The sequence below is a fragment of the Stenella coeruleoalba genome, assembly GCF_951394435.1.
Source record: "Stenella coeruleoalba genome assembly, chromosome: 12".
Lineage (NCBI taxonomy): Eukaryota > Metazoa > Chordata > Mammalia > Artiodactyla > Delphinidae > Stenella > Stenella coeruleoalba.
In genome coordinates, this window is record NC_137158.1 from 24898050 (window position 1) to 24920144 (window position 22095).

The 22095-nt window shown below is 36.3% G+C and overlaps 1 protein-coding gene across 3 annotated transcripts in view; it reads right to left on the reverse strand.

Annotated features, from left to right (window-relative positions):
• The window catches only part of MAP3K7 (mitogen-activated protein kinase kinase kinase 7), a 68707-nt gene that overhangs the window by 23919 nt on the left and 22693 nt on the right, over positions 1 to 22095 (reverse strand). For 2 of the 3 annotated variants that reach the window (XR_013830704.1, XM_079938711.1), the window contains exons 6-12: positions 18525 to 18649; positions 16106 to 16234; positions 13743 to 13873; positions 12078 to 12159; positions 9277 to 9407; positions 8484 to 8613; positions 5817 to 5897 (exon numbers count right to left, since the gene is read on the reverse strand). Coding sequence is in view for 2 of the 3 variants with exons in the window: in XM_079938711.1 (XP_079794837.1) it covers positions 5817 to 5897; positions 8484 to 8613; positions 9277 to 9407; positions 12078 to 12159; positions 13743 to 13873; positions 16106 to 16234; positions 18525 to 18649 (809 nt within the window). In the remaining variant the exon portion in view is untranslated. The remainder of the gene's footprint in view (positions 1 to 5816; positions 5898 to 8483; positions 8614 to 9276; positions 9408 to 12077; positions 12160 to 13742; positions 13874 to 16105; positions 16235 to 18524; positions 18650 to 22095) is intronic. The other variant, XM_079938712.1, reaches the window with a different exon arrangement.

Sequence of the window (22095 nt, forward strand, 5' to 3'; positions counted from 1 at the left end):
CACTGGTCAAAATGGCCGTCATCAAAAAATCTACAAACAATAAATGCTGGAGAGGGTGTGGAGAAAAGGGAACCCTCTTGCATTGTTGGTGGGAATGTAAATTGATACAGCCACCATGGAGAACAGTATAGAGGTTCCTTAAAAAACTAAAAATAGAACTACCATATGACCCAAAAATCCCACTACTGGCAAATACCCTGAGAAAACCATAATTCAAAAAGAGTCATGTATCACAGTGTTCGTTGCAGCTCTATTTACAATAGCCAGGACATGGAAGCACCCTAAGTGTCCATCAACAGATGAATGGATAAAGAAGATGTGGCACATATATACAATGGAATATTACTCAGCCATAAAAAGAAACGAAATTGAGTTATTTGTAGTGAGGTGGATGGACCTAGAGTCTGTCATAAAGAGTGAAGTAAGTCAGAAAGAGAAAAACAAATACTGTATGCTAACACATATATATGAAATCTGAAAATAAAAAAGAGACTCTGAGGAACCTAGGGGCAGGACAGGAATAAAGACGTGGACATAGAGAATGGACTTGAGGACACGGGGAGGGGGAAGGGTAAGCTGGGAAAAAGTGAGTCACAAGAGGGAGGGGATATGAGGGTATAAGTATACATATAGCTGATTCACTTTGTTATAAACCAGAAACTAACACAACATTGTAAAGCAATTATACTCCAATAAAGATGTTTAAAAAATATACATATATATTAAAGTTGGCACAAGTTTCATATTCCTTTACTAGTTTTAACAATTCTGGCTGTTTTTTTTTAAAACATGTTTTTGATGTGGACCATTTTTAAAGTCTTTATTGAATTTGTTACAATACTGCTCTGTTTTTTTTTTTTTATGTTTTGGTTTTTTGGCTGCGAGGCATGTGGGATCTTAGCTCCCCGACCAGAGATTGAACCTGCACCCCCTGCATTGGAAGGCCAAGTCTTAACCACTGGACTGCCAGGGAAGTACCTGGCGGTTTTTTAGAATAAAGTCTCCTTTAGGGTGGGGGTTATTTCCCCCCTACTAAAGGAAAGCAATTATTATTGATGAGTTTTGTTTTCTAATAAACCTACTTTATTAGGTTAGAGTTCAATTATTTAAATAAAAAAAAGTGATCTTGGTAGACCACAATATGGTGCAAAGAGACTACCTAAATATTCACTGTTAGGTTAGATGCACTTCCCTATTTAATTAGTCACAAATATAGAATTCTGCTGAAGGTGCAGTGGCTACCCTTGGCAGAAGCAGGTATAGTATATCTCAGTAGAGCTCTCCTTGGGCCTCAGTGTCCCTAAATAAAGGTTTACAGCTGTTAATGATACTGTGTGCAAGGTAGGAACTTGAAGATCTAGAAAAGCTCAGTTCTTTCTATCTCATGGTCTCTTCATATTGGCGCTGCACTATTTAAAAAGGGGAAGAATTGCACTAATAATTTACGTACATACAGTTATAGGAATGTTTACAAAGAGTACCTACTGGTTCTTGAACCAAATATAGTATTAGAAGGTTATATTTTCGTCCTGATGGAAAAAGCAAAGTGGTGCCCAGGTGTCTCTGCACAGCATCTCGGCCTCCAGCTGCCCAGCATTCTGCAAGGTCCTCACCACTCCCCTCCACCCCTGGCCCCCCCACTTAAATTACCTAAGATATTTGAAACTTCTGAAGGAGGGAAACAACACATAGGTATTAGAAAGCTAACTACCCATTTACTTTCTGTTAAATATTATGTTTGGCCTTTTCCATATTCTACTTATTCTACTTAACTATATATTAACACTTACTTTTGGAAAATACCCAATATACAATAGAGCTAAATGTACCTGACTGAAATTAAAAGTGAATGAATAGTCATTAAAATTTTCTCAGTTAAGAGATCTAAATGCAGCTGAAATCATAAGGATTCGTAAAGTTTCTTTTCAGCTTCAAGAATATTATAAACAAGAAATATCAATTAAATTCAGGGACCTGGGCAAAAATATTTTATATATATTAACAAGATTGACTCAAAACATTTGCATATTCAATCTTCTTTATCAAATCCTTAAGAACAGTACATGAGAGAGTACGTAATGCTCTTTGGTCAAAGCATTCTAAAATCCAAGTAAAAAGAGCTGAATAAACAAAAATCCATGATCTTATTAAAGTCTTAAAGGACAAAAAAATAGAAACATTTAAAGCGATCCAATAATATGCCACCCATTCTCTTTTCTTCAAATAAAAGTAATACAAATTAAAATGTACTGGTTGAAAAGGAGAAAGGATTATGCTTTTAAAACTCCAAGTTTTAATGGAAAACATTTAAGAAAGCCTATTTCCTTTCCTGGAAGTCTTATAATGTTCAATAAACAAATGCATTAGAAAACTATAGATCAAATGGTTTAAATTCTGGGCAAGAGACTTCTACATTTACATTAACTTTGCTTAGGTAGCACACCATTATTGGGCAGGATCTCCTTCACAAATGAAGACTTAGCAAAATGTCATACTCTATTGGTAATTTGCTCTTAATAATATGTCTTGCTTGGTAAAAAGAAGCCAGATCGATCAATAGCCACTCTCTGTGGGCAGGGGAAAGTGGAAAGAAGGGTTATCCATACCAAAGTTTGCCAATACCTCTTTAGAGCCACGGTCAAGGTAGAAGGGGTACAAAATATTGTGTAGTCTGATCCATAGCAAGTCCTGAGGTATTAAAGGTCCATTTCTGCACGACCTGAGAGACTGTTAAATTGATGAATATTGGTGTTAGCTGTAAGTTGCTTGTTCTTCCTCATTTGTTGGTGACAGAGTATATAATAGTGTTGAAAAGCAAGCAAAACACAAGATTTAAATTTGCTGACCCTATGACTAGGTTAGGCATTTTAGTCATTATAAAGATATATTAAAAAAAATCTTTAGAGTAACAGTGTGTATTTAAAAACTTTTAAGACTTGGTAAGGTTTTAAAAAATGCAAGAAACAACAAACACTTCAGAAAAGATACATTTGTACACTGCCAATAAATACACATAAAAATTTATGTGATGCTTAAATGAGCACTCCTATTAAAAAGAGGCCGTTTATTCCAAGAGGTACATTAGACAGTATACTGCACTTGGCCAAAGGAAAATATTATTGAAACTACTTATCCAAAACAGATAAGATAAAAAGTATAGCTATATTTAAAAAAATGCTTACAAATGGGATCCAATGCTAATTAATGCCAGTTTGGATATATCAAGAAGTATCTGGTAATATAATCACAGGGCTTGTAGGGAAACCAACCTTGAGGAAAAAAATTCTAGAAGGTATTAAAAAATTGGGGGAATTAAATTTCATCCTCCTTTACAATTAAAATCTCCATGTAAGACATCTGAGATATTCCCAAAGCATGGGTTATATCTTTATGTTTAATTTAAAAATATAACCTAAGAACAAATTAATGTTTAGCTTTTATGTCCAATTGTTTCAATTCCAGTGCTTGCATCCTTTTATTAAAGGAAGTGAAACTGATTAGGTTAATGTTTGAATATCTGGGAAAAAACCCAACAAGAATATTTAATAAAATGTATTACCGAATGATATTTCCATTTGAACAGCATTGTTACTCTGGCAATTAAGAGCAGAATTAAGCTTTTCTGACTCCGTAAGTATCCAATGTCATAAAAAAGCGTCTCCTGGCTGAAGAGCTCACTTAAATTTAATACAAACCCTAATGAAGTGCAAGGCAGAATTATTCTAACTTCTCTGACTCAAACAAAACAAGAGAACATGGATGTAATTTGGCATCAGAAGATCTAGGATGGGATCCTGGCTGTGTGACTCTGGGAAGACCATTCAACATCATCAGATCTAAGATTTTCATCTGTAAAATGGCTATAATTTTATCTGATAACCTAGTTATAAGACTTACGAAGGTAATTAAGATGATGTGCTTTGAACTACTTTATAGGCCACACAGCACATCTAACCAGGGTTTCTCAACCTTGGCACTGCTGACACCTCCGGCTGGATAATTCTTGGCTGTGGGAAGCTACCTGGGACATTGCAGAGCGTGTAGCAGCATCCCTGGCTTCTGTCCACCATATGCCAGTAGCGTCTATTAGTTCTGACACTCAAAAATGTTTCCAGATGTTGCCAAATGTCCCCTGGGGAGCAAATGCACCCTGGAGGAGAACCACTGAGACTACTATTCTTTCTCCTCTTCTTTCTCCCTTGTTATCTTGTATGCCATTGGCTATTTCACCCACTATGTGTGGGTGTATCTGTTCTTAATGCTTACCCATAAGACCGGATTAAGATTATTGTGCCATCTGCCTCAATTTTCCTGATTCCCTCAAACGTTTAAGATAATCACAGCTCAGCAGTATGTATGTTTAAATGTTACCACTTCTTCAGTCAGAATATTATTCCCTTAAACTTGGGACCTTTCAGTGTAGAGGTAAAATGATCCTAAGTACTTTGCTAATTTTGAAAGCAGCTCATGACTCAATAAATAAAATTACTATGTGAAGAAAGGGTTAACGGTATTCTCTGAATGGCAACAGTGAAAATGTTGTAAAGTAAACCACTTTGATAACTAGAATAAAAGTTAATTACTCTAGAAATAAAATGGTTAGGTATAGACAAAATGGCCCCTAAGAATTGTATAACTTATATTTTACACATATCTGTTATATACAAATTTTACATGTATCATAGTTCCTGGCTGCTGGAGCTCAATAATGGTTTGTTCATTTATATAATAGGCACATATTTACTAAACACTATGTGTGAGGCACTGAGCCAGATACTGCTGGTGCCATCAATAATTAATCACAAAGGCATGGTCTCTATCCTCGTGTTTCAGTTTACTGGAGGAGAAAAGAACTACTAGGCATTCAGATATAATCCAATACTATGCTAAAAGCACAATCCCAGGCAAAGGACAGTGTGCTGGAGCATTCACCTAATTACGCCCATGATTGTGTGGGGAAAACTATATTTCCCTGTCAAAATTTCAGGGGAAGAGGTGGAGGAAAATTTAAAGCAGAAGGGTAAATAAATGATGATTTTGATAACATATATTAACCAATACTGAAGGTCACATATGCCATTTAAGTTTCTATTGAAAATGGTGATTTAGATGCGTCTGTGAAATGATCACCATAAGAAATAAAAGCAATTTGCCAATATGAGACATGGAGGTACCGTGTGTGAGTTGGGTATAAAAACACGTAATCTGCAAGAAGATTCTCCTGATAATACACAGGAATCAGAACTGACCGTAATTCTTTGGCAGGATACCAAACAAAACAGCAAATCTCATTTAGTTTTACTTCATTTCTGTTTTCTAGGTTAAGGCAAAACGGTATTTAGCAACTCTTTTCTCAACTTCATAGTTCACTTGTTCCCAACAGAAAGAGGCTGGGACAGAATGCCTAGAGGGAGCCCCAAAGTAGTAACGAAGGAAGGAAAGGAGCGAAGGACAACAAATATTTTTAAAGGATTTTTTCCTCTTTCTCCTGGGTGGAAAAAAGGTCTGGGTTCAGCTCTTCTGCTCACTTAAAAGATGAGAGGAACTTGGCAGAATTCTGGACTGGTATTCTCTCTACCGTGAAAACGTTCACTTTACCTTCTATTTTATCCTCAGTTTTGGAGATGTGAGGTTTCCTGCCAAGCCCACTTCAGTGTAGATAAACGTATACAGTTTTTAATCTGTCTCCCTAATGACTGCATGCAAGGTATCTATTTTCACGTTCTATCAAATTGGAGCAAGAAGCATTTTTTAAGTACCAGGGATCATTATTCCAGTTCCACAGCTATTAGACCGACTCAGGTGGTCTATGATACCTGATATGACGATCTCAGGGACATCCAGAATGTTGCCAAATGAAGCAGTTTTACGGTGGCCCCGTTTAGGCTTGGAAAAGGCTGCAAAAACACATATATACAGTATACATGCAAACAACTACAAATAGTAATAGAAAACGATGAACAAAAACAGAATACTTTTCAAATAGTTATGTTAATAACACTTCATGCAGAATGGCATGCAGAACTATCTAACTTTTCATCCATGCTTAGAAAAGGCGTGATTAAGGAGCAAACAACTACCAATACAAGATGTTTCACATATTGGCTTTAATTAGCAGGAAAAAAAAAATAGGGCCAAGACAAACAAAGCTGCAGGGTAATGAGAAAGCTAGATTTCAAACATGTTCATAGAAATAATCTACCTAAGTGAAACCACTGAAGTACAATGGGGGGGTCTAGGATGAAACTGGGAAGGAAAAGAGGAGTTAAAAAGAGATAAGCTGCCATATTTGTTTTAAATGAACAAACACAGGAATATATGTCCAATTAGGTGTTTCTTGAAGTGTGCTATAAAGTAAAATTCAGTGATTAAATGATAATTACTGAATCAAAGTATGAAATGTTTATGCTTTTATAATTGTAAATATTTAAACATACTTCTGGTAAACTGAATATTTATTGTAGTTTCCAAAGTTTAGGGTGTATTCCTGCTAAACTTGAAAAGTATTGAAAGGCTGGAAAATATGAACCTTTCAAAGTAAGACAGTTCACCAACGGATGTTCAACCATCTGTTTTACATTTAGGCAGAGAAAGGACAGGGTAATTCAAATGTGTGGTTATCTTTAATCTAGTGAAATAACACTTCTGTAAAGAATACTTATAAACCAGTACCTGACTAAAAAATTGACACGAGCAGATATAAAATTACTGTTATTACATTACAGAGCATTTCCTGTTTTAGGGTAGCAACCACTATTTGGCAGGTCTAACTTGAATGATATTCCTGAAATGAAAAAGGCTGCCGAAGTGTAAGCATGTGTTCCTGTGTACACTGTTCATTGGACACTACGCTGCGACACCCCGACTCCACACAGAAACGCTTGTGACTCATGGAGGCCAGGAAAGCTTGACAGTGGCTGGTGACCTCCATTCAACTTGATCGTTTCTAAAGACCCATCTGTGTGGCAGAGACTCCTGGTCACCAGCGCAACAGAACCCCAACTTTACTCAGGACAGCAATGCTCCTAGATAAAAGATTGCAGATCCTTCCTTCCCATGGAGGCACAGGGCTCTTCCTTCCCATCTGACCCTATCACTATGGCCAATGACATCTATGTGGGAGTTGTTAGGAGGGACTTCTGGGAATGCTCCTTAAAAAAGCCTGGGCATGAGCCCTTCCCCTAATTCTTGCTTCTTGATGCCAGGACTGTGGATGTGATGATTAGAACTGTAATAGCCATTATGGAGTACAAAGTAACCTTCAGGATGAAAGCCACACAATAGGGATTATGACACAGAGAGACAGAAGAAACCCAGTTACCTAATGATCATGGAGCCTACCTCCAGATTTGTGTGTGAAAAATAAAGCTTATATGTTAAAGACACTGTTATTTTGGATATTCTGTAATATCTAACTGATTCTAATGCTAACTAATAAAATAAGTGATTAGTTGAAGACAAGTATAGTTAGGATGGTCCTCTGGACAACTTCTTTCTGAAAAGAGCTTCACACAAAATGAAAATATTCTATTTAGAAAAAAACCATAAAGACCTAAAAAAAAGAGGACAAAAACAAAAAACCAAACAAATAAAACCCAAAAACCTGGTTAGCTAAGTTAAAAAAAAAGTAGGCTAATACACTTGGAAATATACTTGTATACACATATGTAGTTAAAAGACTAGAGGTAAATACACAAATTGTTTATCTCTGAGTGGGACAATTATGGAAGACTGGTATTTTTATTTGTTTATATTTCCACATTTTCCACAATAGAAATGTATTTGTAATCAGTTCCTCTCCACCCCTGGGGGAATCAGAAAGAAAACAATTTAACCCAGCATTACTAAATGAACCTGGTTAGAAAAGGTTAGAAGTTCACTCAGGTAACAAAACATGTAATTATTTTTGTGCTGACCAGTCTTTCTGACAAAATGGAATATAAATGCTAGCTTTTTCAAGATCAAATAAAATTACCGTGATCTTTTATTTTACAATTAAAAGAATTAATCCTAAACTTAGCTACTTTTGCCACTGAAAGTAGGAGCAGCAGCAGATAGTAAGGCCAAATTATATTTGGATCTGGAGTACATTTTCCTGCTAATTTCAAAACAAAGCATTTGCTATTACTTGAGTTCAGCGCAAAATTCTAGTAGAATCACTCAAAATCCTCCAAAACATCCTGGTTTTGGCAAAATTTCAATTTCTCACTTAGATTTTCAGCTCGTGTTTGAGCTGAATTACATTTGATAAAATCTGTAATTAGGAAGGTATATTTTATAATCCAAATAATTTTACAAATCATGCTTTCCTTATTTGGAATTTGAGACACTTTTTGCTAGAAGCATAGGAAGTATATTGTAAACTAACTTCCTACTTTAAAAAAAATTTAGGACATGCACAAAAAAAACCACTGACATTCCCACTACTGAAGCAATTGAAACTACCATTTTCACTCCTCTTTAGAATTTTATTTTCATTTTACCTGTGGTTGCAGCAATTCTGGCTTCTATTTCAGACATGTCAGCACTCATCCTCTTGCCTTCAGAGGTTGGAGGCAAGCTCTCCACACTGCTCCCACGAGAAGCTCCCAAGCTCAAACGTCCAGATTCGCTCTGTTAAAAATACAGGTCAATTTGAATCACTAAAGCTCTTTATATTTAAAAATCCTGGACAGCCTAGAAGGAGGAATATACCAACTGGGATTCTTAGGGGGTCTGTTCTGAAAGAAATAGAAAGTTTTCAGGGAGAGGGAGCTGTAAGGCTGAGGGAGAACAAGCTGCAGATACTGGCCTTTAGGATACGCTGGTCACTAGAGCTGGGAGTTACATGCCCCAAATATTGGTTAACCTAAATGCATCAGACAAGATGAATAAAATCACTCCTTAAAATGTTTTAAAACCAGTAATAGCAAAAATATAATAAATCTGGATAATATGAAAGGAGAGATCTAGAACAATTCCTTTAACTGGGGAAGGAATACGCATTTTACATTTGTAACCATCAACCGTTCAAGTTAGGGATCACCGTAAGGCAGGAGTTGCACAGGTGGCAAAGGCAGCAATCATGAGAAGAGGAAATGATTTGACTGGTAGTGAATTCTAGGAGAAAATCATTACACATCTCTACTCTTAAGCTTGCCTGTCTGTTTCAGGAACAAGACTCAGGACTTATATAGAGGAAAAGGACAAACAATTAACTTGTTAGTATAATGCTCATGACTACTGGTTAGGTTACCAAAAGATTTTACTTTTTGTTATTTTAGTAACAAAACAAACCTGTTGTTTTGCCTGGTTTTTCAACAATTTTGATTCTAAGCGTTTAATAGTATCATTTGTGGCCGGAACTTGCTCCATATTAGTGTCGCTTTTATTACTGGTATTTGTAGAAGTGATGTCCATGAATGAGCCTAGGAAAGCAGAAACATTTATGACTACAGGTTGGGAATAATACAAAATGCTTCATTCAATAAGATGCAACTTAAATTCTTTTCTAAACTAGCAAGACATAAATAGAAATAAAATTGAAGACTTTTCAAGCTAATGAAGATACCCAAACAAACCCATTTTAAATGAAATTTAAGGATAGCACAAAAAGGGAACTAAAACGCCTAGTCTTCAAATAGTCAAGGATGACTTTAAGATTCTTAGCCTGAGCTAGTAGAATGGAGTGGCTATTAATCAAGATGGGGAAGACCACGGGAGGAATGACTTTGAAGTGAGCTCAGTTAGGAAATGGTAATTTTGAGTTCTTAGTAGATATCAAGCAAGTAGTTGGATATATGAGTGTGGAGTTCAGGTCTGGGATGGAGCAAAACATTGGTAAATACATGGTATACAAAGCCATGACAATGGATGAGATTACCAAGGAATGAATTTAGATAGATAAGCAAAGAGCTGAATAATTGAGCCCTGAGCACTCTCACGTTTATAGGTTGGGAAGTTGAGGAGTAAACAGCATAGGAAAACATGAGAACAAGTGACCAGAGATGTAAGATGAAACCCAGGCTGGTATGGTATCCTAGAGATCAACTCAAAGTGCTGAAAGAAGTAGAGAGTAGTGAAGTGTGTCAAAGGCTGCTGAGAATCAAAAAAGATGAGAACTGAAAAATCATTCATTTAGACTTTAGTAATGTGAAAATAACTGGTGATCCTGACAAGAGCAATTCTGGAGTAGTGGTATAATAAAAGACTGAATGGAGTGGGCACAAGAGAGAATGGAAAGAGAGAAGCTAGAGAAATACAAATACAGACTACAGCAGTCCCCCCCTTATCCTGGGGGGATACATTCCAAGATCCCCAGTTGATGCCTGCAAACTTGGATAGTACTGAACCCTCATATACTGTGTTTTCTCTTATACATATATAACTATGATAAAGTTTAATTTATAAATTAGGCACAGTAAGAGATTAACAACAGTAGCTAACAATAAAATAGAACAATTATAATATACCATAATAAAAGTTACACGAATGTGGTCTCTCAAATTGTACTACCTTATTGTACAAATTTAATACCTTTTCCATCTAACTAAGCACTATCCTGCACCGTGGCTGTAACTTCTGCAGTTTGAGGTGTAACAGCAAAACTAGCACAAATTTCTTTTTCCTTTGTCACAATTTCACAGATAGAAGTTCTTACTGCTGATCTTGGCAACCTCAGCACATGATTTTTTTTTTTCTTTCCTTATTAAAGTTGAGAACTTTCACCTTTTCACTTAGAGGGGGCACTTTATGGCTTCTCTTTGACATATCCGAATTGCCAGCATCACTACTCTTGTGCTTTGGGGCCATTATTAAATAAAATAAGGGTCCCTTGAACACAAGCACTGTGATACCTCGACAGTTGATCTGACAACCAAGAGAGCAGGATACACTGAACAAAGGGATGATTCACGTCCCAGGCGGGATGGAGCGAAATTTCATCATGTTACTCAAGATGGCTGCAACTTAAAACTTATGAATTATTTAGTTCTGGAATTTTCCATTTCTGGACCACAGTTGACCAGGGGTAACTGAAATCACAGAAAGTGAAACCGTGGACAAGAGGGGACTACTGTATATATGCTCTGGGAATAATCCCAGCAGAAAGGCTAAAACTGATGATGCAAGAGGCAGGGAAGAATTGCTAGGAAGAGCAGATGGGATCTGCCACACAAAGGAGACAGGCTTGCCTTTGGCTAGGAGCATGGATAGTTCAGCCACAGAACAGAAGAGAGTGCAGAGTAGAGGGGCAGATACAGGCAATGGGGAGAGTGGGCTGGGGGAGCTTTTTTTAAAAAACATTTATTTATTTATTTGGCTGTGTCGGGTCTTAGTTGTGGCATGTGGGATCTTTTGTTGCTGCGCTTGGGCTTATCTCTAGTTGTGGCACGCAGGCTCAGTAGCTGCGGCACGTGGGCTCTCTAGGTATGGCTCTTGGGCTCTGGAGCGCGCAGGCTTAGTTGCCTCACGGCATGTGGGATCTTAGTTCCCCGAAAGAACCCGCATCCCCTGCATTGGAAGGTGGATTCTTAACCACTGGACCACCAGGGAAGTCCCTCTACTATGTTTTTTGATGACCACAAACTATGGAGCTGAGGAACTCCTGAACTAAACACAGCTTCTTAAATAAAAGTCTCTGTAGATTGTTCTACAAAGACCAAAAAGTAGGGTGTTCATGATAAAGGAAATACGTTGTTTTATATGTATGTATGTGTGTATATATATACATATGACATATATATGTTTATATATATGATATATATTTATAATATATATATATTTACAATAATTTCTGATACTATTTGATCTAGCAGTATCTAAGAACTATTTTTCAAATAAAGAATGACATTCACAGCAATATAATATCCAATCTTTTTATATATAACTGCATAAGAATTTCAAGACTTGGAAACAGGTCTTCAGCAGCTCTTTAATCTGGGTACCTGCATGAAGAATGGTGCACCTGGAAATTCAAATTGAAGTCAATCTGCAATTAAAATGCAAATGAGGACATCATTCATTGCTTCTTGATTATAACTTCATGGGAATAGAGACACAAAAATTTAGGTTATTACTGTTCTACTCTATCCATTTACCTGTACTGGTGGCAGAGTTGCTCTGTCCTTCGTCTGAATACTGGCACGGGTATTGTAACGGCTCATCTGCTCCTGGAAAGTACTATATATATAAAAAGTAAACAACAATTTAAACTTTCTTTAATACAAATTAAATCTTGTGAAAACTAACTTAAAAGGTACATTTTAATTACTTCCTTTTTGAGATTTGAATGTAGCAAAAATTGCTGCTTTATTTTCACTAAGGGATACACTGAATTTGTAAATACCTAAGGTTTTGATTTTACAAAGACAATAATGTGCTACTCTTCTGAATTTCAACTATTATCAATGCCATGTATCTACCTACATATCTATTAGATAGATAGTCTAGATAGTCTTGAAGAAAACTGCCAATATTCCTCTAGAGGAACATATGAAATACAGTAGTATTATTCCTCATAATTAAATGAAACATATTTATGTTCTCACAGCAGTGATGTAAACCTCCAAATTGTTGAAATGACTTAGTCTGACAACTGAAATGGTATGCCATAATTTGTTAGAACCTATATTTTAAATATCAAGGATTATGAATGTCCCTCTATGAACTAGAGATAAAATACTGGATATATTTGTCGGGTGAAAATTAGAATTTCGGGAAAAAAAGGAAGGTTTTCTCCTCAAATTAGACAAAGTACATAAAAGCACAGTTAAAACGTGAACAATTTATGTAACCCGAAGTTTTAAGGTATCTGAGCTCTCTTCTTATGAACGTATCTTCAGGTCCTAGGATTCTATATATAGCTAGTATCCAAATATGCAGTTAAGCTTTAATCAGATTAGTTCAAGCTGGTTTGCCTAAGTTATTTTCATTAGAATGAAAAAACTAAATTTTTGGCCATTTAGGAAATTACTTAATCTATATTTAAAGAGATTGAAAGATTCTTCTACTTAGCAAATTGTTCTGAAATTAGGCACTTTCATAAGTTCATAAACTTTTTAAAGTCAAGGTACCACTCGATAGATTTGTTAGTGCACCAAAAACCAGAGGCCTAAAATTATTCAAATAATTCTAAGTGTTTGATTTATAGATTAGGAAATTCTAATAATCATTTAAAACGATCCTTCTAAATTCCAAAATTCTACAGAGCCTAGAAGAAAGTTTAACTTTTTAACAGCAAATGAAAAGCTGAAAATATGCAATGAAAAACCAAAAGGTAAAAATTTCTTAGATAAACATGTCTGGGAATGAAACCTCTCTACTGCACTACATAAATGACTGCTTGATAAAGATCTCTACTAAAGAAAATTTAAAACTTAGCAAGTATTAGAGCCATAAAATACCTAAGTCCCGTAAAGGCTTTAGAGATCACCTAATTCAACTTCTCTCACATTACAGATAAGGCAACAGGCCCAGAAACAAACACATCTGTCCACTAAGTTGAGCAGAAGGAAAAAGCACGTCCAGAAACCTAGTCTTGCCATCTTTCAATTATAAAGAAACTAGTTCTTTTTCTTTTTTTTTTCAAAAGAATGTTTCCTCCTCTGATTATATGAGTAAAGAACACCCATTCTAACATGGAAAATACAGATAAGTATGAAGCAAAAAAAGAACAATACTGTCCCTTTACTTTAAAACCCCATTAAAAGTCAGTATATATAAAATTCCCTTAAACCCAAAGCCCCTCAAAAGAAGGATTATACCCGCATCAAGTGAGTCATTATTTTCACAATTTCCTCCATTGAAGGGCGCTGAGAAGGATCTTTAGACCAACAACGAGTCATCAGGCTCTCAATGGGCTTAGGTAAATTTTTGATCAGTGGTGGTCGAGTACCTACAATTGAAAATTAGAGGAGGGGAGAAAAGAATGTATTTACTCAAAGAATGGTGTAAGTTTTTTTTAAATATGCATTTCTGAAGTGTTATTTATTTTACAGATCTTGTAATTTAAGATTTTTTTAGGAGGACTAAAAGTACCTTTTTTTTTGTCCTTTGGATTAACATTATATTTTCATAAAACAGAAGCTACACCTTTTGAGAAGCCAAATTAAAATTTTATATACATTATGACTGAAAGTTAATAATATTTCATTTGCTATAAACACTCTTTTAACAAATAATAATGGCTTAATGTGTATTTTACTAAGAATAAAATGGTGGCTTGAGGTAATCTTATTTGAACTATATTTTCAGATTTATCGTAACAATTTCAAATGTGTTTGACAAATGATCTTCCATATGTCAAAAGTCATCAACTACGGTGTTATACTCACTGACCTCCAAATGGCTCTTTTGTGGGAGACAGGTCTTAGGGTTGCTGTGAATCAATCATTTCACAAGCTGAAAACTGCCAACTTTTGTGTAATTAACAAGACTGTAATATCATTAGTAAGGTCCCTAACTTAAAGAAGGCCTCAAGTATAATGAAATCTTTGTAAATTTATCAATTAATAAGTTAGTTCTTTTATTCCTTATTTCATGGACATTCAATTATTTACTGACAACTGACAGAAAAAGAAAACAAACTGTCCTGTTCAATGCTCTAGCATTCTCTACAATGACAAGAAAGGTAGTACAATGAAAGGTAGCATAGGAAACTGGTAAACACATTTGAGATTACTCAGATTACTGCCTGACATGTCTATGAATGATCAAAATAGTGAGGCATATATTTATTTCTATCACATGTGGAACAGTGTTTTAAAAATGCCATTAATCAGAATAATTATAATCAAGTGATAGAAATTAAACAACAGAGAGTGATGTTAAAAGTTAGAAGGTTAAGCAATTTCCCTTCATGAAAAGTTTATTTCCCCAAAGCAGCTGGGAAGTAACTTGATTAATAAGGATATATTCTAATATCATGAGCGGTCAGAAACATTGTAACTACAGGTATAAAAGGAATAGGAGGGATGAAAGGACACTGTGTCCATAAATCAATATAACTTAAAAATATGGGTATTTGAGCCAGAAAGATCCAGATTTAAATCCCAGCAACACCACTTACTAATCTTGTGACCTCAGTCAAGTTATTTAACTGCTCTAGGTCTCAGTTCCCTAATGTGTAAAATTGTAAAGTGAGGCAATAATAGTACTCGCCTCATAAGAGTGAATGAGAAGATAAAAAGAAAGACTCTGTGAAGCACTTTGTGTTTTGCCTTTATGAATAGCTTAAGTAACAACACTTATGACAGTAAGTCCCCTACATATGAACCTCCAACTTGCGAAGTTTCAAACATATGAACATGCGTTCCATCAACATCAGGTGTGAGTGAAATTGCAGCTTGCCCTCTGTCTCCTATTGCTGACGATCCCTCAGCTCTACCATCTCCCACCTCCTCTCCTTCCTCCAGTCAGTAACTCTTCTTGCCTGTTCACTTGATGCCAGCCTCCGTATGCCAGCTGTTGTACTGTACTACTGTACTTTTCAAGATACTGTACTATAAGGTTTAGAATGTTTTCTCTACTTTTTGTGTTTTTTATGTATTATTTGTGTGAAAAGTGTTATAAACCTATTATAGTACAGTACTACATAGCTGACTGTGTTAGTTGGGTACCTAGGATAACTTTGTTGGACTTATGAACAAATTGGACTTAAGAACGTGCTCTCAGAATGTAACTCGTTCGTATGTAGGGGACTTACTGTATTATGCTTTGCTTTCTCTCCTCAATGAGACACTTGCTTCCTAAGGAGAAAAAGGCAATAGCCCCCTAATTATCTGAACCATGTGAGAGATTTTAATTTAATCTTTAAATTTTATTTTTTCCAAGAGAGTCCAGTCCAGTGCTTCTCTGTCCCCTCCAGAGAGCCAACCGAGGTATTGGCTCTGGCTGTCTACTGATGGCCTTTCCCTAATGAGCACAGCCAGCAAACCTTCTCAGCTTTGTGCAAAGCCAGGACTGCTCCCAGCCCTTGCCTGTTTTTAGAGTAGGGGGGAGGGCTGGAGACTGGTAATAAGAAATTGTATATTTTAATATTAGGGATAAATGGTCTTCTTTGGGGGAGAAACAATTTCCAAATAGGAATAAAATATATAAAATATATTGAAGAAAAAATTTCACAAACCATTATGAACAGCCCACATGATACGGAAAGCTGGGCCACCAATTTCATCAAAGGGTTTCCGACGTGTTATCACTTCCCAGAGGATAATACCCCAGCTGAAGACATCACATTTTTCACTGTAATTGCTACCTAGAAAAAAAAGGTAGTAAAGTTTCAAGACTTTTTCCCACATGACTAACAGAAGCAATTGCTTTCATAAACTTTAAGAATGAGCATCATGTACAAAAACAAGAGAATGCCCCATGTAGAGCTGAGAAATTACTCTTTCTGAAGACCTCAAGTCTTTGCAATAAATACATTTTTAAAATGAGTTAAGTATTAATAATGCACTAAAAAATCCACTTTAGAAAGCTGGTCATTTTTTACCTTCTCATCAAGAAACAGACCTTATCTTTTATTTATTTAGACTTATATTTTCTCTGGGGCAAAGTATAAAACATTTGTACACTCCTTTCTATAATTTCTTAATCTTAAATGTTCTTCTCCCATTCTCTTGATGCTACTATCAAAGCAGAAAAAATTTCTAATCTAGTGTTAAGATTTTCTTTTCAAAATATCTGGTGAGATAAAATTATTAATTTACAAACTTAAAAATAAGTTGTAAGCAGGAAAAACTATGAATACAAATTTACAGTAAGCAGATTATGCAGCAAAATATATATGATTACTAAGTTGGCTGGTGAATCAGCACAATTAAATAGCCAAACAAACCCCCCAAACCCACGAACAACCCACTATAACAGTGACCAATTATTACAGCAATAGCTATGCATGTACTTTACAAAGGCACTAGGCAGTGCACTGTAAGAGTTACAATGACTTTACAATCTGATTTGGGCTACAGGTGCTGACATCTTTCAGAAATGAAGAAATCTACATAGGCTAACAGTCTGAGCTTTGTTGCTCTAAACAATTAACAGCAACTTTTATTTCTAGGTTCTTTTGTATAAACAAATCTTTCGGCTCTCCATACTACAGTAATAACTGTGTTATTTTAACTCAAAGAAAGGCACATGAAATAAACAAATAATTTTAAAACAATGCCAATTATATGCATTCTGTATACAAACTTGAAAACAGGCGGCATTATTTAATTTTATATAATTTAACACTTGCTTGTCCACTAACTTTTTAACTGAATTTTGTGGCAAAATAGCTCCACTCAAGTGACCAGCTGCATAGCAAATTTTTTTCTCTTGGTGGCTAAAAACAAAGAACAAAAAATTTTAAATTCATCAAAAATAAGTCAAAATCAGAATCTGATTACTAAATGTTTCTGAATTTTATGGGCTTTCATACTTCCTAACATATGAATCACACATCTTCAGTTCAACTTTTCTCATTTAAAAGATAAGTTGATGTTTTTATATAGAAACCTCATATGCAATTTATGGACCACTCTTTTAGAACTTCAGTAAGACACAGAGACGTAAAACAAAGTAGGCCTAAGCTTATCCTTTACTTAAGGTCCTTAGTATCTTTACTTGTGGTCCTTGCATTCTTTCTAAGGCATGCTCATTTAAACTTTAAACTGCTAATTCTTAATCACTAGGAAACCAACACAAAGCACAGTAGATCCTCATTATTCCCAGTATTGTTCTACAAAGTTGCTGCGAACCTTGAATTAGTGAACACTGAATCATCTGCTCCTCGGGGAATTACAGGGTCGGGCTCCTATACTGATCAGTTGACATTTTTGTCAACTGATCAATACATAACCTTGTTTTATGTGTGTTTCTGTTCAAAACACCTCATTTAATATAAATTGTTGATTCATTAATATTGAACTCATGGCCAACAGCACTGTAATTCATGCCTGAATGAAGATTAGCTAGCACATGTATTTTCTCTGTAAGACACATCACAGCCTTCTGATACTTAGGAACACTAGAAAGCACTTCAATATTACTCGTAGAGGCCATTTTAAATGGTGAAATCATCAACACAAAGCACAAAAAAAGGAAAAACATGAGGCACTAAATACATCACAGAAGTGATAAAATATAAGAACTGATACAACAGGGCAAAGCATTGCCTTGTTTGACCTCAGCTGGGAAGGTGTGTGTTGGGTGACTAAATTTTTCCCTGCTTTGTTCATGCCTGTGAATAACTATGAAAGAATTATGAGTACTGTTTTAGGATACAAGTAGGCAATTTTGCAGTTATGGAACCTGAGAATGAGGATCGACCGTACATATGCTTGAACTTCATAGAGGGTGCTAGACAACTTAAATCTTGCTGTGAGACTCAAGATCTAAGGCTATATTTACTTAATACCTCCTTAGACTTTAGTATATATCGTATAATTATATACTATGCAGAAATAAAAACATGGAAACAGGGCAAAGCCATAAACACACTGGATTTACATGGAGTAATAAGGCAGATTATCAGTCACATCATGCTTTTGCCATTTTACCTTCAAAAACTTCAGGTGCCATCCAAGCAGCACTCCCCTTATTATTGGTCATGTGTGTCTGAATGTCACAGGCTGTACCAAAATCACAGATTTTTAAAACTGTCCCCCCTGCAACCAGCAGCAAGCTGTTTTAAAAAATAAAAGGTTATCAGACCAATATTTGATTCTACAATAAAAGAAGAGACATTTGTGGAAACAGAAAAGGTTAAGCAAAATGTCACCATTCAACTTCCGTGAAATGTTACCCACTCACCTATAACAGCTTAATAATACAGAGGAATATCAGCAAAAATGGACCTTAACCTAGTTCTCTTAGGGAGACTGCTAGACCCAAATTTTGATGTCTCCATTTCTATCTCCATAATTTTTCGTGACTATGCTTCTCTGTGGGCCAAAATAAAACATGGGGTTTAAAAAGCATCTAGCAAGTGAACATTATGGTGTCCTGAAATGGGAGTGGATGTATATCAATACTTTCATAAATTGTTCACCCCCTATACTTAACCTTAACCAGTGTTTTTCAAGCTACAGGCAGAAACCTAGTCACAAAATTCTAGATCACAGATCTGGAAACCTACATCACAAAACCAATTCAGTAGACTATGACAGCATTTAAAAAATAAAATAGAAAATATCAAAGTGCATCACAACTACTAAGATTAAACATTGTTTCAGGGAAGTTCAGTTTCAGTTCTATATACATTAATATGTACACACGATAGATTGTCAAGTATTTCTTACTGTGGATGATGGTCCTGAAGTTTGCAAACCTGCTTTGCTCACCTGCTTTGCAGTGAGCAGAAATGAGTCTTTAGCCTAACATAGCAAGACTGGTTAGCTGTTCACTGACCCTATTTCCTTTCTTCTCTGGGTACATTTCTTAGCCTTCTGAGCAATTACGTATGGCTATATGACAATTCTAGTCAATAGAATGTGATGTACTCCACCTCCAAGCCCGGCCCATATGAACTCTCACATATATAAACTCCTTTTCCTTTCCCCATATGTCACTGAAGGCACAGGATTCTGAACTACAAGACAGGAGGAATCTGGGATCCTGACCCACCATGTGCATCAGGAACATTCACTTTGGACTTTACGAGCAAAACCCACAAACTTTGTACTTTAAGCCATGAGACTTCAGGGCTTATATAACAGCATCACTGTAACCAATATGAGAAATGGTATTGAAATGGGTGTTGCTATAATAAAAATCTAATATATTTGGTGCTGGTTTAGCAGTAGGCAGCAAGAACACTGAAAGTGGAAGCTGGAAAGAGAGAGATCCATGTAATGACGTGGCAAAACATTTGGTAAAATTTGTCTCCTGTGATAATTTGTGGCTTTAAAGGACTGGAAAAGCTGACTTCTTCGACTCCAAACAGCAGGAAATAAGATTCACAAAGGCCCATTAAGACAGCATTGCAGCAAAGAACAAATTAAGAGAAAAGTACTTCCCATCTCAGCTTCATGACTTCAAGTTGCCTCCATTTAGTTGAGAAAAGGCACTGAGGCTGGGAATCCAATAAACCAGGCTCAAGATTTTGTCTAAGAAAGAACTGTGGTAGTATTAGTCACAGGAACATGGAACTGACTGGAACCTGGGGGATCAAAAGCCCGCGTCTGAGGAAATTATACTGCCAACGGAACCACAGGCCTGGAATAAAGACGCTTCTGACTGTCGTACAATGCCCTCGGACCCCAGATGTGCAGAAGCAGGAAGCAGGCTATGAAAGCTGGACAGTTTCTGAGGAGAGTATATGGCCCAACACCTACTCCTGACACTGCTACAGAGAATGGACAAGGAGAAGCCTACTAAAGGGTGAAGCTAGGAGTCACAAGCAATGGAAAAAGGAGTTCCTCTCCTAGGGCAGGATCAGAGTCTGATCAAAAGACAAACCTCTCGCAACTCCAGGGCAGAGGGACCAGAAAATGCAGGACTTCATTGCTACAGACCAGTAGCTGCTGTATGTTTCTGTTGTTTCCTTTTCCCAATGGAGCCTTTTACTGATGGGCCTCTCTTCTACTGTTTTGTGTGTGTGTACGTGTGCTGGGAGGGGTGAGGTGGGGAGTGACAGATAACTTTTCTTTCTAATTCATTTGTTTCCAGACCGTGAGGAGCTGCATCCAGACCTGCTGGAGAGGACTACACAGCATCCTGAGATCCTGGACTGTGAGCCAGGTGGTGACTGCAAGATGTTTAACTGGCAAAGGGCAGTAAGTGGTTCTACTTGTGTGGTAAGAGTAGTAGAAACCACATGCAGATGTGGCTGGGACTGACCAGCTGCTCACCAAATCCATCCCTTCTTCCTCTGGAGAACAGAAGACATTTCCCAACCTCTCTTGCAGGTAGGTGTGGCTAAGATTGAGTTGTGGCCACTGGTATGTGGGTAGAAGGGACAGAGGTCACTCCATGGGTCTGGCTCCACAAAGCTCTCATACATCAGCTTCATTCTTTTTACCTGCTGGCTGAATGCAGAGGTCCCCAAAGTCCTGGAGGATGGCAGAAGTACAAGATGGAGGGAGCCTAACTAGGCCCTTGAATGACCATATGGAAGGTCATCTGTCAAACGAATATGTTTTGGATTTCACCTGAGTCAAAAATAAATTTCTGCTATGATAAGCCTCATGTTGGCTATAGCAGCTAGTGTTAAAACAACTACTATACTCAGCTATCAGAGTCTCTTAGGGAACTGGTACTCATAGTCTTAGGTTTTCCATATCCCAATGCAATTTGGTACTCCTTTAAGAACTGAAATATATAAAGCAATCTGAAAGTGTAAAAAGAACCATGAACATAAAAGATAATTTTTATTAGCTTATTACTATTAAAAATTAATTATACATTTAAAAATGCATACATTTTGTATACAAAATTGTGTACATCATTACCTAAAAGGCTTATAGGCATGTGGGTTATTCTGAAAACCAGAAGAAACAATTCTTTATTTTGAATCTCTTCCAACCATTTTCTCTTAAATGCAAAAGAGGTACTACTATTTTATATAGCCAACGTTTATTTTAATGTATGTTTACTGATTTTATTTCACTATTCCTTCTTGAATCTTATGCTCACCTTATGTAATCATTTTCTTTCTTCCCCAAACACCTTTAATGAGGGTCTACTTACAATAAATTCACTCAGGTTTTGTTTCACAATATCTTAAATGTAATTTAGGGCAGGTACACAATTCTGAGTAGACAGCTATTTTTTCTCAGCTCTGTGAAGTTATGATTCCAGTCCTCTAGCTTCCATTGTTGGTGTTGAAAAGTATACTTCAGTCTAACTGTCAGTCCTTTGCAGGTAATCGCTTCACTGATTGAAAAATCTCCCCTCTGTTTTTGCTGTTCTGTAGCCTCATTATGGTGTGTCGTAGGGGAAATTTCATTTATCCTGCTTAGAATTCATATTTTTTATTTGGAAAATTCCTGGCTAACCCCTCTTGAATTAGTCTCTCCCCATCCTATTTTCTTTTATTGGAATTCTAATTCTATGCTGTTAGTCCTCCCTTTCCTTCTCTCCATGTTCCTTAACCTATCATTTTTTTCATTTATTTGTCTGTGTTGCATT